The sequence below is a fragment of the Plecotus auritus genome, assembly GCF_963455305.1.
Source record: "Plecotus auritus genome assembly, chromosome: 5".
In the NCBI taxonomy this organism is placed as follows: Eukaryota; Metazoa; Chordata; class Mammalia; order Chiroptera; family Vespertilionidae; genus Plecotus; species Plecotus auritus.
The window spans coordinates 103,906,864-103,920,930 of record NC_137776.1 but is presented as its reverse complement, the minus strand read 5'-3'; the positions used below and the strand labels follow the sequence as shown (position 1 = coordinate 103,920,930).

The 14,067-nt window shown below is 47.2% G+C and overlaps 1 protein-coding gene across 4 annotated transcripts in view; it reads left to right on the top strand.

Moving 5' to 3' along the window:
- Positions 1–14,067, top strand: part of BICD2 (BICD cargo adaptor 2) — a 143,355-nt gene that overhangs the window by 110,331 nt on the left and 18,957 nt on the right. For all 4 annotated transcript variants that reach the window (XM_080668810.1, XM_080668811.1, XM_080668809.1 and 1 more), the window contains 3 exons: positions 3,036–3,315; positions 4,328–4,478; positions 5,099–5,201. In XM_080668810.1, the coding sequence (XP_080524936.1) occupies positions 3,036–3,315; positions 4,328–4,478; positions 5,099–5,201 (534 nt within the window). The remainder of the gene's footprint in view (positions 1–3,035; positions 3,316–4,327; positions 4,479–5,098; positions 5,202–14,067) is intronic.

Sequence of the window (14,067 nt, the reverse complement as noted above, 5' to 3'; positions counted from 1 at the left end):
CTGGCCGGGCGGACGCTCAGGGTGGGCCTTCCGAGAGCATCCCAGGCGCCGCCTCACCCCGGGGGGTGGGCTCCCTGACCCCCTGGGTGCCTGGGCTCTGATCTGCCCCAACCTGGGTCTGGGGTGAGGACAGGCCTGGGTGCCTCTGAGGGAGACACCCAAAGTCAGTGTGTGTGTTTAATTCTTGTAAGGACTTGAGGAACTCTGTTTGAATTAGAAGATAGATTTCTTTCCTTGGGGGACTTATCTGGAACCTGTGGTCAGGCTGGCATTCTGTCTGAGGTGGCCTTTCTGGCTGCCCTGCCGGCTGGGCCCCAGAAAGCTTGTTCTGCCCTGTGCCTGGGGCTGGGCCTCAGACCTGGGCCATCTGCTGCTTCTGTTGCCATCAGCCCGGCAAAAATCCAGAGTTTGGGAGAATTGTCTCAAAAGGGATGGATTAAGAGAAGGTACACACCTTGGCTTTTTAAAATAACATCTGGAGCATTGCAGTCCATTTTCTCAAGTGCTGTCACTTTTTTAAAAATGTATGTTTTTATTGACTTTAGAGAGAGAGAAACATGGATGAGAGAGAAACATTGATCGGCTGCCTCCTGCACGCTCCCTCCTGGGGATCGAGCCCGCAACCCAGACGTGTGCCCTGATGGGGAATGGATCCTGTGACCTCTTGCTCTTGGGTCAGTGCTCAACCAGTGAGCCACCCTGACCCGGCCCAGGTGCCGTCACTTCTGCTGGGCAAGCTGAGGTGCTGCAGCTCTCGCATTCTGTGCTGCGCCGCTCCTGGTGTGGAGCAGTTTCCTGGGCCACAGTCGGCACCACCATTCTACTGTTCATCCACGTGTTGTTCATATACTCCATGCCTGTGGCTCTGTCTACCCCAACACTGGTCAGTTGTGAAACTTTGGGGGGACATGTGGAGTGACATGGAGCCTGAGTTGATGGCTCTCCTCCAAAAGTCACCTGAGGTCCTTGAGCAGCTGTATCTGTGGGGGTGAAACTCTGTGCCCTCCGACTTAAGACACTGGGGAGAAGAGGTCTTCCACCTCCGGGCTTTCTCAGCCCTCCTGTGCTGGGAGCAGGACCAGCCTCGCGGGCCAGTGCTGCCACCGCACGGGGCCTTGGGCTCAGTCCCAGCCCCCTGGTGCCAGCTCAGCATGTCCTCTCGGCCTGTTTTCCTCCTGGGAACTACTGCCTGCCCTTGGCCTGGCATACCTGGCTCCACAAAAGGCCCATCTCAAGGGTGTCTCATGGCTTCCCTGGCCTTGGCTGGTAGTGGCCTTCGTTGTGTACCCATCACCCTGGACACCCACTGAGCTCTGGCAGTGCCAGCAGGGCCTCCCGGAGAAGCCTCATCCTGTTGGTTCCCAGGACTTTGCCGAGGGAGGCACGCCTGTGGGTTGACTTGCCTCCCCTCGGCCACCTAAGGCGGAGCAGGAATGTCCTGTAATATGGCCTGCTGCTGCGCGACAAGGCACTCACACCTCAGCTCTGCTGGGGAGAGCAGCGGGGGCGGCTCTGGCTCGGGGTCTCTCCTGAGGCTGCTCCCAACGAAACCCTGGCTGAGCCAGTCTGAGCTCCCGGGGCTTCGACCACGCTGCTGTGATCCAAGAAGAGAGCCACAGTGCAAGCCAGGCACCTTTCACCCCTAATCTATGAAAGACTATAGCTGGACGCGCTGCCACTCTGCCTTTGTGCTGTTGGGCACATGGACCGAACCTCTGTGAAGTAGAGAGAACCTCAGGGTGTGACTGTCAAGGGAGATGGGCCATTGGGCACGTCCTTCAGGCTGTTAGCCACACCTTCTCGCAGGCAAGGGAGTGAGGCGAGAGGTGCCATTCTCCTGGGGTGGGCTGCTGCTCGGGGCAGGAACCAGGTTCTCTTAGGGCCTTTTCACCAGACACCAGAGGCCACGTATGTCACACTCCCAGGTCACCATGGGCCAGACAAGCAAGGGCTACGTGTAAGTGGGCGCAAAACCAGAAGCTTTCGTTTTCATAGAAACGTAGGTCTATTTTGATAGAGACATGCTGAATACAAAGGGCTGAAATAAATGAGTCATCGTGAACATAAAATAACTGAACATTTTAATAATAATTAATATTTTTCTTGAACATTAACTTACCAGACACTGAATAACTGCACAAATTAATAAGTGTAATGCAAATAGACCTATTTTTCTTGCTCTCCAAAAGTGAAATGTTTCCTGTTGCGCATACCAAACAAGTCAGTCCAAGACTAAGGACATGGCCGTCGGCTGCTAAAATATTCGCAGCTGGTATTAGTGGAGAGAAATGGTGTGCCTGCGCATAAGTTGTGTAAGGGAAATGAATGCAACATGATTATAGTAATCAGCCATTAGCGAACGTTGCAGTTCGTTATTAATAATTATGTAAAACAGGATATTGTAAAAATTAAGTCACAAAATTTTTATTAAAACGTTCCTTACCATTCTATTGGCTGGGCCGCAAATATATTCGTTGTGGGCCACATGCAGCCCATGGGCCATGAGTTTGACATGCTTGGTGTAGACCCCGTAAAAGTCACGGGCTGGGCCCACGGGGGGTTCCTGCCTGCAGCCTGTGAACACCGGTACCGCAAAGGGTTTCTTTGCTGGACTTGGTTTAGAAGGCAGGGTGGCTTCAAAGGCAAGGATTTCACACCCACCCTGGCGGGACCTGGCCCAGCCTTTCGCAGAAGACAGAGCTCTGCAGAACTGGCCATCCACAGCGTCCACGCTGCCTCGCGGTGCCTCTGCTCAGGCCTGACGGACAGTGTCGCAGAAGACAGCGTCCCTGCCTCTGCAGTCCTGGCGGCTAGTGCGCTCTGTGTCTGGCCTGAGGGTTTGTACTTCAGTTCAGGACTCCGGTCTCCTGTTTTTAGAGCTTTTCTTCTTTCCCACCTTCCAGTGGGACTTGCCTTTTGGTCCGTGATGGTGCATGAGAGTGGGCTCCCCAACGCCGCAGCACTGTGTGTAGGCCCCGTTGGACAATGGTTGATGTTCGGTCCCTTTGCCTGCCTGTCCTGTTTCTTTCCTGCAGAATGGAGAGCTGATTTATGGCTGCAAGGACGCCCGCAGCCCCGCAGTTGACTGGCGTGAGCTGGCACATCATCTGAAGCCGTTCTTCTACCCGTCCAACGGCCTGGCCAGCGGGCCCCACTGCGCGAGGGCCGTGATCCGGGAGCTGGTGCGCGTCATCACGCGGGTGCTGCTCAGTGGCTCAGACAAGGGCCGGGCAAGTGCCCTGAAGTTGGGGCCCGGGTCGCCAGGCCCTTGTGTCTGTGAAGCCAGCCCCTTCGGCAGGAGCCTGCGTCACCAAGGTAGGCTGGTGGCTGGCGGGTGGGCACAGCCCAGGCATTGCCTGCTGGGGTCCTGCCTGGCCTCACGGAGCTTCTGCAGGAGCAGCCTGGGCCCCACAGGCCTTTTCAGAGCCAGCCTCCCTGCCTCTGAGCCTAGGTGGGGAGGCTCCTTTCTCGTCCCGATGTGGGTGTGTCCTTGCAGCCTAGATCTTCCCTACATCCCTGTCCACTGTGTCAGTGTTTGCTGAGTGCTTTCTCCACGCCCTCCTGGTCCATCCTCTTGGTGCACCTGGGGCAGGCTTCCTCGGCCTGTTCTCAGGCACAGAAGTTGGAGTCCCACAGTGCAGGCCCTTTGCAGGGGGAGGGGAGGGTGCAGGGCCAGCAGGTGCAGGGCTCCTGGCTCTGGGCACTCCCTGCTCGAAGGCCTGTTCCTCACAGACTCACCCGGAGCTGGCTGTGACTCGGTGGCCTCTGGGCTTCCAGGTGGCTAGCTTGGATTTTTGTCCTGCGTGTCCCCGCGCTCCTCGTTTGCCCCTGTGTCATCCGCCAGCAGCTCCACCACATGCTCAGGTCTGTGGCGTGAGGAGCTGACTAGGAGGAGGAAACTGTGCCGTTTGCTGCTAAGAGCTCTGTGGTCTGAGCTCTGGTGGGGCTGTGGGTGACTGTTAGAAGTGAGGTCACCCAGGCACAAACTAAACCACCACCCTCCGGGTGCCACCTCTTCTCCACGTGGGCTATGGATCGGGGCTCCACAGACATGCTCTCTCAGATTTGGGGCTGTTAACATGGTTACTTTAAATGTTGTGCCTAATCTGAGAAACATCTCTCTAAAAAGCTCTGGGTTGGTGTGATGGAGTTGATGGATATTGCAAGGGAAGAGAGGCACAGAGCGAGACGTGGGTCACCTGCCCTTTGCTTTGTGCCTGGCCCTGTGCATGTGCCCGCAGCTCCAGCACCTCTGTGAGGCAGGGCAGCCTGTGCCTGCCGCCGACATCAGTCCTTGACCCTCCTTTTCCCCGGATGTTCTTGGTAGGAAAAAGCAGCCTGGAGTACTCGGGGTTGCCGAAGGGCTGTCTTCTGTACCAAACCCTTCAGGTGCAGATGTTGGACCTGCTGGACATCGAAGGCCTCTACCCTCTGTACCGACGGGTTGAGCGGTACCTGGAGGAGTTTCCTGAGCAGAGGTGAGGCTTGGCCTGTTGTACCCCTGCCCCTCTGGGCCCAGGTGGGGCCCCCAAGCAGCTCTGAGGGTGAGATGGGGTGTGAGGGTTAGGGTTCTCCAGTGGAGGACAGCACAGGGCTCCCAGGAGGCTGAACCACCCCAGCCGCCTTCCCTCTGTCCCTTCTGGTGCCAGGCCCGCCCGGGACAGTGCTGTGTGGTCCGTTTCTGGAAAAGCAGCACGTCCTGGGAGTTGGACAGTCCACGGCGGCAGCTCTGGGTCCTGAGTCGGGGCTGAGCTGCAGGGGACAGTGCTGCTCCACAGCCAGCAGCCTGTCTGCCTGGCAGCCTCTGCCTAGGGCCTCGCTGTGCCCTCCAGTCGGGGTGGCTGGGCCCACACAGGTGGGCGGCGGGCGGCACCTCCCTCCCACTGTCCTTTCACGCGGGCTAAGACTGGATGCCGTGTGTCAGAATCAGGACGTGTTCAGCTCAGCTCCCAGACTCTGGTCTTGCAGGGTCTTCAGGGCAAAGTGTAGAATTGGAGGAGGAGGAGCCTGTGAGCCAGAGGTGTGGTTGCTGAGTTCTTAGCAGTTTAAGAAACAATCCCTGTACCTGTGGCATCTTATTTCTGTCCCTTTCCTTCAGGAAAGCATTGCAGATCGATGGGCCTTATGATGAAGCGTTTTACCAGAAGCTGCTCGACCTTTCCACGGAGGATGACGGGACAGTGGCCTTTGCGCTGACCAAGGTGAGCAGGCCTTTCCGGAAGCGCACCGGATGCTCCTTAGGCTCTCACACTGAGCTGGGCTTTCCTGAGAAATGTTTCCTGATGGTTGAAGCATGAATCAGGGTGTGTTGTTTTTTTTTCCAAAGAAACCAATTATATTGAGATACATATATCCAAATATTTTAAAAGGTGAACGATTTTATTTTTTTACATTTTTTTTATTGTTTAAAGTATTACATATAGTAGTAAATATATCTCCATTTTTTTTCCCCATTGGCCTTCCCCCAGCCTCCCCTACCCCTTGTCACATGCCCTCATCCCACCCCCGCAGTGTCTTGAGTCCATTGGTGTGCTTACATGCATGCATACAAGTCCTTCAGTTGATCTCTTTCCCCCTCTCCCCTGCCTTCCCGCTGTAATTTGACAGTCTGTTTGGTGCTTTACTGCCTCTGTATCTATCTTTTTGTTCATCAGGTTATAATGTTCTTTATTTTCCATAAATGAGTGAGATCATAAGGTATTTTTCTTTCACTGCCTGGCTTATTTCACTTAGCATAATGCTCTCCAGGTCCATCCATGCTGCTGCAAATGGTAAGAATTCTTTCTTTTTTACAGCAGCGTAGTGTCTAGATGTACCATAGTTTTCTAATCCACTCATCTGCTGATGGGCATTTGGGCTGTTTCCAAATCTTAGCTATTGTATAGGAACATAGGGGTGCATATATCCTTTCTGATTGGTGTTTCTAGTTTCTTGGGATATATTCCTAGAAGTGGGATTACTGGGTCAAATGGGAGTTCCATTTTTAGTTTTTTGGTTTTTTTTAAAATATATTTTATTGATATTTTACAGAGAGGAAGGGAGAGGGATAGAGAGTCAGAAACATTGATGAGAGAGAAACATCGATCAGCTGCCTCCCGCACACCTCCCACCGGGGATGTGCCCGCAACCAAGTTACATGCCCTTGACCGGAACCGAACCTGGGACCCCTCAGTCCGCAGCCCGACGCTCTATCCACTGAGCGAAACTGGTTTCAGCTCATTTTTAGTTTTTTGAGGAAACTCCATACTGTTCTCCACAGTGGTGGCTGCACCAGTCTGCATTCCCACCAGCAGTGCACGAGGGTTCCTTTTTCTCCACATCCTCGCCAGAACTTACTTGTTGATTTGTTGATGATAGCCATTCTGACAGGTGTGAGATGGTACTGAATTGTCGTTTTGATTTGCATCTCTCGGATGATTAGTGACTTTGAGCATGTTTTCATATGTTTCTTGGCCTTCCTTCTGTCTTCTTTCGAAAAGATTCTATTTAGGTCTGTTGCCCATTTTTTTATTGGATCATTTATCTCCCTTTTATTGAGTTGTATAAGTTCACTGTAAATGTTGGAGATTAAACCTTTATCAGTGATAACATTTGCCAATGTGTTCTCCCATACAGTGGGCTTTCTTGTTGTTTTGTTGATGGTTTCTTTTGCTGTTTCTTTTGCGGTGGATTCCTCTAGTATTTTTATGGTTTCCTGTCTTAAGTTTAAGTCCTGTATCCATTTTGAGTTTATTTTTGTGTATGGTGTAAATTGGTGATCTAGTTTCATTTTTTTTGCATGCATCTGTCCAATTTTCCCAACACCATTTATTGAAGAGACTGTCTTGACTTCATTGTATGCTAATGCCTCCTTTGTCAAATATTAATTGAGCATAGCGGTTTGAGTCGATATCTGGGTTCTCTATTCTATTCCATTGGTCTATATGTCTGTTCTTGTGCCAGTACCAGGCTGTTTTGAGAACAGTGGCTTTGTAATACAGCTTGAAATCTGGTATTGAGATCCCACCTACTTTGTTCTTCTTTCTCAGGATAGCTGTGGCTATTTGGGGTCTTTTTTATTCCAGATGAATTTTTGGAGAGTTCTTTCTATGTCTGTGAAATATGCCATTGGTATTTTAATGGGGAGTGCATTGAATCTATAGATTGCTTTGGGTAGTATGGACATTTTGATGATGTTGATTCTACCAATCCATGAAAACGGTATGTTCTTCCATCTGTTTATGTCTTCCTCTATCTCTTTTTTCAGTGTCCTGTAGTTTTCGGCGTATATGTCTCTTACCTCCTTAGTTAAGTTTATTCCTAGGTATCTTACTTTTTTTGGTGCGATGGTAAATGGGATTGCTTTTTTAGTCTCTCTTTCTGTAAGTTCACTATTGGTGTATAGAAATGCCATAGATTTCTTGGCGTTAATTTTGTATCCTGATACATTGCCGAATTCATTTATTAAGTCTAATAGTTTTTTGATGGAGTCTTCTGGTTTTTTTATGTACAATATCATGTCATCTGCAAATAAGGACAGCTTTACTTCTTCTTTTCCAATTTGGATGCCTTTTATTTCTTCTTCTTATCTAATTGCAATGGCTAATACTTCCAGTACTATGTCAAACAGGAGTGGTGAGAGTGGGCATCCCTGTCTTGTTCCTGTTCTTAGGGGAAATGGTTTTAGTTTTTGCCCATTGAGTATGATGTTGGCTGTGGGTGTATCATATATGGCTTTTATTATGTTGAGGTATGATCCTTCTATTCCCACCTTGCTGAGAGTTTTTATCAATAAAGGGTGTTGGATTTTGTCAAATGCTTTTTCTGCATCAATTGATATGACTATGTGATTTTTATATCTCAATTTGTTTATGTGATGTATCACGTTTATTGATTTGTGGATATTGTACCTTCCTTGCATTCCTGGGATAAATCCTAGTTCGTCATGGTGTATGATCTTTCTGATGTACTGCTGGATCCGATTTGCTAGAATTTTGTTGAGGATTTTGGCATCTATGTTCATCAAGGAAATTGGGCTGTAATTCTCTTTCATTGTATTGTCTTTATCTGGTTTTGGTATTAGGGTGATGCTGGCTTCATAGAAGGAGCTTGGAAGTGTTCCTTCCTCTTGAATTTTTTGGAATAGTCTGAGGAGGATAGGTTTTAGTTCTTCCTTGAATGTTTGGTAAAATTCCGCTGTGGAGCCATCTGGCCTGGGGCTTTTGTTTGCTGGAAGCTTTTTGATGACTGCTTCAATTTCTTCCATAGTTATTGGCCTATTGAGATGTTTAGATTCTTCCTGATTGAGTTTTGGAAGGTTATATTTTTCTAGGAATATGTCCATTTCCTGCAGGTTGTCCAGTTTGTTGGAATAGAGTTGTTCATAGTATTTTTTAACAATCCTTTGTATTTCAGTGGGGTCTGTTGTTATTTCACCTCTTTCATTTCTGATTTTGTTTATTTGGGTCCTCTCTCTTTGCTTCTTGGTGAGCCTGGCTAGAGGTTCATCAATCTTGTTTATCCTTTCAAAGAACCAGCTCTTGGTTTTGTTGATCTTTTATATTGTTTTTTTGGTCTCTAAGTCGTTTATCTCCACTCTGATCTTTATTATTTCCTTCCTTCTGCTTACACTTGGCTTTTCTTGTTGCTCTCTTTCTAACTCTTTGAGTTGTAGGGTTAGGTCAGTGGTCGGTAAACTGCGGCTCGTGAGCCACATGCGGCTCTTTGGCCCCTTGAGTGTGGCTCTTCCACAAAATACCACGTGCGGGCGCGCACGTACAGTGCGATTGAAACTTCGTGGCCCATGCGCAGAAGTCGGTTTTCGGCTCTCAAAAGAAATTTCAATCGTTGTACTGTTGATATTTGGCTCTGTTGACTAATGAGTTTGCCGACCACTGGGTTAGGTAATTTATTACCATTTTTTCTTTTTTTTTGCAGTAGGCTTGTAGAGCTATGAACTTCCCTCTCAAGACTGCTTTCGCTGTGTCCCATAGATTTTGGATTGTTGTGTTTTCATTGTCGTTTGTTGCCATGATGTTTCTTATTTCTTCTTTGATCTCTCTGGTAACCCAGTCATTGTTTAATAGCATGCTGTTTAGTCTCCATGTATTTGCTGTTTTTGGATTGTTTTTATTGTAGTTGATTTCCAGTTTTATGTCACTGTGATCTGAGAAGATGCTTGATATGATTTCTATCTTCTTGGATTTCAAGAGACTTTGCCTGTGACCCAATATAAGGTCTATCTTTGAAAATGACCCATGTGCACTTGAGAAGAATGTATATTCTGTGGCTTTGGGGTGAAATGTTCTGAAGATGTCAATTAATTCCATCTGGTCTGGTGAGTCATTTAGGATTGATATTTCTTTGCTGATTTTTTGTTTAGAGGATTTGTCCAGTGGTGATAGTGGGGTATTAAAGTCTCCTGCTATGATTGCTGACAATCTTTCCCTTGATATCCTCCAGAAGTTTTTTTTTTTTTTTTATGTATTTGGGTGCTCCTGTATTGGGTGTGTATATGTTTACCAGAGTTATTTCTTCTTGTTGGATTGCTCCCTTTAGTATTATGAAGTGGCCTTCCTTATCTCTTGTTATGTCCTTCACTTTGAGATCTAATTTGTCAGATATAAGTAATGCTACCCCAGCTTTCTTTTCATTTCCATTCGTCTGAAAAGCCTTTTTCCATCCCTTCACCCTCAGTCTGTGTGCGTCTTTTTTTCTGAGGTGGGTTTCTTGTAGACAGCAGATATATGGGTCATGTTTTCTTATCCAACCCGTTACCCTATGTCTTTTGATTGGGGCATTTAATCCATTTACATTTAAAGTTATTATTGATAGGTACTTGTTTGTCGCCATTTTTATTCTTTACCCCTGTGTTCCTTCTTTGCTTCCTATTTCTTTCTTTTTTTTTTTTTTACAGCAGACCCTTTAGCATTTCTTGCATTGCTGGTTTGGTGGTAATAAACTCCCTTAGTCCTTTTTTGTCTGTGAAGCTCCTGATTTCACCCTCAATTTTGATTGATAGCCTTGCTGGGTACAGTATTCTTGGATTCAGACCCTTCCTTTGCATGATTTTGTATATTTCATATCATTTCCTTCTGGCCTGATGTGTTTCTGTTGAGAAATCAGTCTCTAGTCTGATAGGGGATCCTTTGTATGTAACTTTCTGTCTCTCTCTCTCGCCGCTTTTAAGATTCTTACTTTGTCGTTGGTGTTTGCCGATTTAATTATAATGTGCCTTGGCATTGGTCTTTTTGGGTTCATTTTGCTAGGGACTCTGTGAACTTCATGGATTTGTGTTGGTTTTTTCTTCCCTTTATCAGGGAAGTTTTCTGTCATTATTTCTTCAAACAGGTTTTCTATTCCTTGCTCAGTTTCCTCTCCTTCTGGAACCCCTGTTATATGGATGTTGTTTTGATTTCCTTCCCACCTCTCTGCGCTTCCTTCTGATAAGCTGGGGGACTGGCTGGCACCAGCCACCCTCTTGTGGCTTTCCTGGGTTCGGATGGGTGGCGGGGCCGGGGGGGCTTTCTCCCTCCAGAACTCAGGCCCAGGGGAACGTGGGAGAAACTTTTAGGGAAGAGGCCTGGTCCTGTTCTTTCTGGTTCTGTCAAACCAGGGAATTCAGAACCTTCATGGAACTGGTTAGAAAAAAATTACATCTTTTACTAAGTTAGCATTTTCTTCCATATGAATATGGCAATGACATCTATGGGGTGAACAGGATCCCAACTGTACCCGAGAAATCAGACCTTTCATTTCACACTGCAGTCGCTGCCGAAGCTTCACGGAGACTGTGCAGTCCTCATTCTGAGGTTTGGTTATGTAGTTCTGTGTAACACATTTGTTTTAAAAATTGTATCTGATAGGGTCTCCTCTGTCCTTTATTTTCTGCATTGAAAGATGTTATTCTGAGAGGGATCCATGGGCTGCACTGGGCTGTCAGGTGGTATAGATGCTGAAATGGGAGGTGACAGAGGCAGGAGCAAAGTGCTGGCCTCCTGTGTGCACTGGCGGCGGCCCTGGCGCCCAGGACAGCCTGTCCTGGTGCCCGTGCTGTGTGTGCGGTTCCTACTGTGAGGCCTCACTGTTGTCTGGCTGAGGAGGGCCCTGCGAAGGCCACACTGTCAAGCCGAGAGACCACAGTGGGCCGCAGCCTCGGCATCAAGTGACAGAATCTGCCCTGTTCCTTGATTGTGGGATAAATAACAGCATTGCTTCTTTCTTCAAGAGGAAACAGGACTTTACTTCCATTTTTATACATTTCTATAATTTCAAAATGCCTACTAAATAAGCATGGATTACTTTCTAATTTTATTTCAGTTCTTTAACCTCATGTAAACATAATCTTCCACAGCGATGAGAATGGCTAAAGTCAGCACATTGCTGGGGACACTGAGTGTGACACGGAGAAGCAGGGTCACTCACACATACTAGCCCCTCGGGAAACACTATTGCAGCTTCATACAAAACTACACATGTAGGCAGCCTGTGACCCCACTGGGCACTTCTCTGAGGACAGAAGACTCATGCACTCCCAAAATCCAGGCTAGAATCTGGATTCAGCCCCAGTGTCAGCAGGTGACCTACAACAGATTGCCTGAATGCATTGCTGAGCAGTGAAAAGGAATGAGCTCCGGACACACACAGCACCTGGGGAACCCTGGGAATCCTGCTGACTGACAAAAGCCAACCACAGCCAGTCATACACTGTGATTCTGTTTAGGTGACTTTAAAAATATATACATATGTTTTTATTGATTTCCAAGAGAGGAAGGGAGAGGTAGAGAGAGATAGAAGCATCAATGATGAGAGAGAATCATTGGTCAGCTGCCTCCTCTACATCCCCTACAACCTGGGATCAAGCCCGCAACCCGGGCATGTACCCTGACTGGGATTCGAACCATGACCTCGAGGTTCCTGGGTTGACTTGTAACCACTGAGCAACACCAGCCAGGCATAGGTGACATGTTTGCAATGACAAAGATGGGTCATTGCTGTGGGTTGGGGAGGAGGGATGAGGGAGTGGTTGTGAGTATAAAAGGCCTACTCGAGGGATCCTTGTGGTGCAGGACTGCTCTCTAACTTGACAGAGTTGGTGGGTGCACGAACCTGCATGTTTGATCACACATGCACAATGGTACACAGAACTCTGGAGATGGGAAGGAGATGGAGCAGTGTTCAGGGTCACTCTCCTGGCTGTGAGACTGTATTCAGTCATTTCTGCAAGATGGCACCATGGGGTTGGGTAAAGGGCACTCAGGCTCTCTGCCTTGTTTCTCACGGCTGCATGTGAACCTACACTTATCTCTAGACAAACGGTTTAATGAAAAGATCAAGCAGTGAGCACATTGTATAACATGTGGCTGTATTCCTGCTCAAGCAGTCGATATCCATGGCTAACAGCATGTCAGTGTCTTTTCAGAACTTCACACACATGCACACACATACACGCTCCCACCATTTGGGGATTGCCCACATTACAGTGCTGCTTGCTAGCTTGAGTTGAATGACACACGGCTAAGAGCTCTCTGCTGTTTGTCTTAGGGAGCTAGGGTCTGGAGGCTGAATCAGGAGAGAGCTGGGGAGCAGGTGGAGAACGTCCATTGGCCAGAGATGTTGAAGTTCTTTCTTGAAAGCTGTTTATCTAATGTATCTCTGATGAAGTGAGAGAGGAGGAGATACTGTCTTTATTGCCATGCTCAGGAAACAGCCCAGAGTGTGTAGTATTCTGTAGCAGGAGTTGGCAGAGTTTTTCTACAGAGGGCCGGATAGGAAGTGCTTAGACTTTGTAGGCCATCTGGACGCTGCCATTGTCACTTAGAAGGAGCCAGAGACAAACATAAACAAGCACAGTGTGTTCCAGTATAAAACTTGCTTTACGAAACAGGTGGCGGGCGGGATTTGGCGCCCAGCCCATAGAGTGCTGCTCATCTCTGTTCACTTTTGCTTTTAGTTTTTATATTCCTTTTTTTTTTTTTTATAAATTTGGAAGTTACACAATGTTTTTATTATTTTAGTGATTACTTATTCAATTATGTAGTGTTTTGATATTTAAAGTCTAAAGTTAATTAATGACTTAACCAACCCCAAACCGCGGCTACACAGGCAAGGGAAGGAATTGGGATACTTTAATTCCATGATCTCTCCCAACATACATGCAGTTATTGTCTGCGATTCTGTTTGTGTTATTCTTTTTTAAAATCACAATTTATAGTCTTATTTTACACAGATGTTTGTTTAGACCTATCACATGTTTGCCCATATCTTATCCAACATTCTTACATCTCAGATCTTTCTTCTTTTTCCTTTTTCTCTATAACAGCTTTGTTGAGGTATAACTTACATACCATACAATTTACCTGCTTAAAGTACAATTCAGTAGTATTTACTAGATTCACAAAGGCAAACATCACCATAATCAGTTTTAGAACATTTCTTCAACTCCAAAACAAATTCCTACCCTTTAGCTACCATCCCCTGTTTCTCCATCCCTCCCACCCCTAGCCCTAAGCAACCACTGCTGCTTCTTCTCTGCCTGTTCTAGATAGTGCATATAAAGGTGTCATTCAGCTTGTGGTCCTTTATGCCTGGCTTCTTTCACTTAGCTTAATGTTTTCAAGGTTCCTCTATACCAGTGGTCGGCAAACTGCGGCTCACCAGCCACATACGGCTCTTTGGCCCCTTGAGTGTGGCTCTTCCACAAAATACCACGTGCGGGCGCGCACATACAGTGCGATTGAAACTTCGTGGTCCATGCGCAGAAGTTGGTTTTCGGCTCTCAAAAGAAATTTCAATCGTTGTACTGTTGATATTTGGCTCTGTTGACTAATGAGTTTGCCGACCACTGGTCTATACCAATACTTTGTGGCCAAGTAATATTCTATTTTATAAGATATACAAAACATAAATTTTGTTTATTCATTCATCAGTTGGTGGCATTGGCTTGTTTTCACTTTTTGGCTACTGTGAACAATGCTGCTATAAATAATTGTGTACACATTTTTGTGTGGACTTATGTTTTTACTTTTCTTGGGTGTATGCATAGGAGTGGAATTGGTGGGTCAAATGGTAACTTGCTCTCCCACCAGC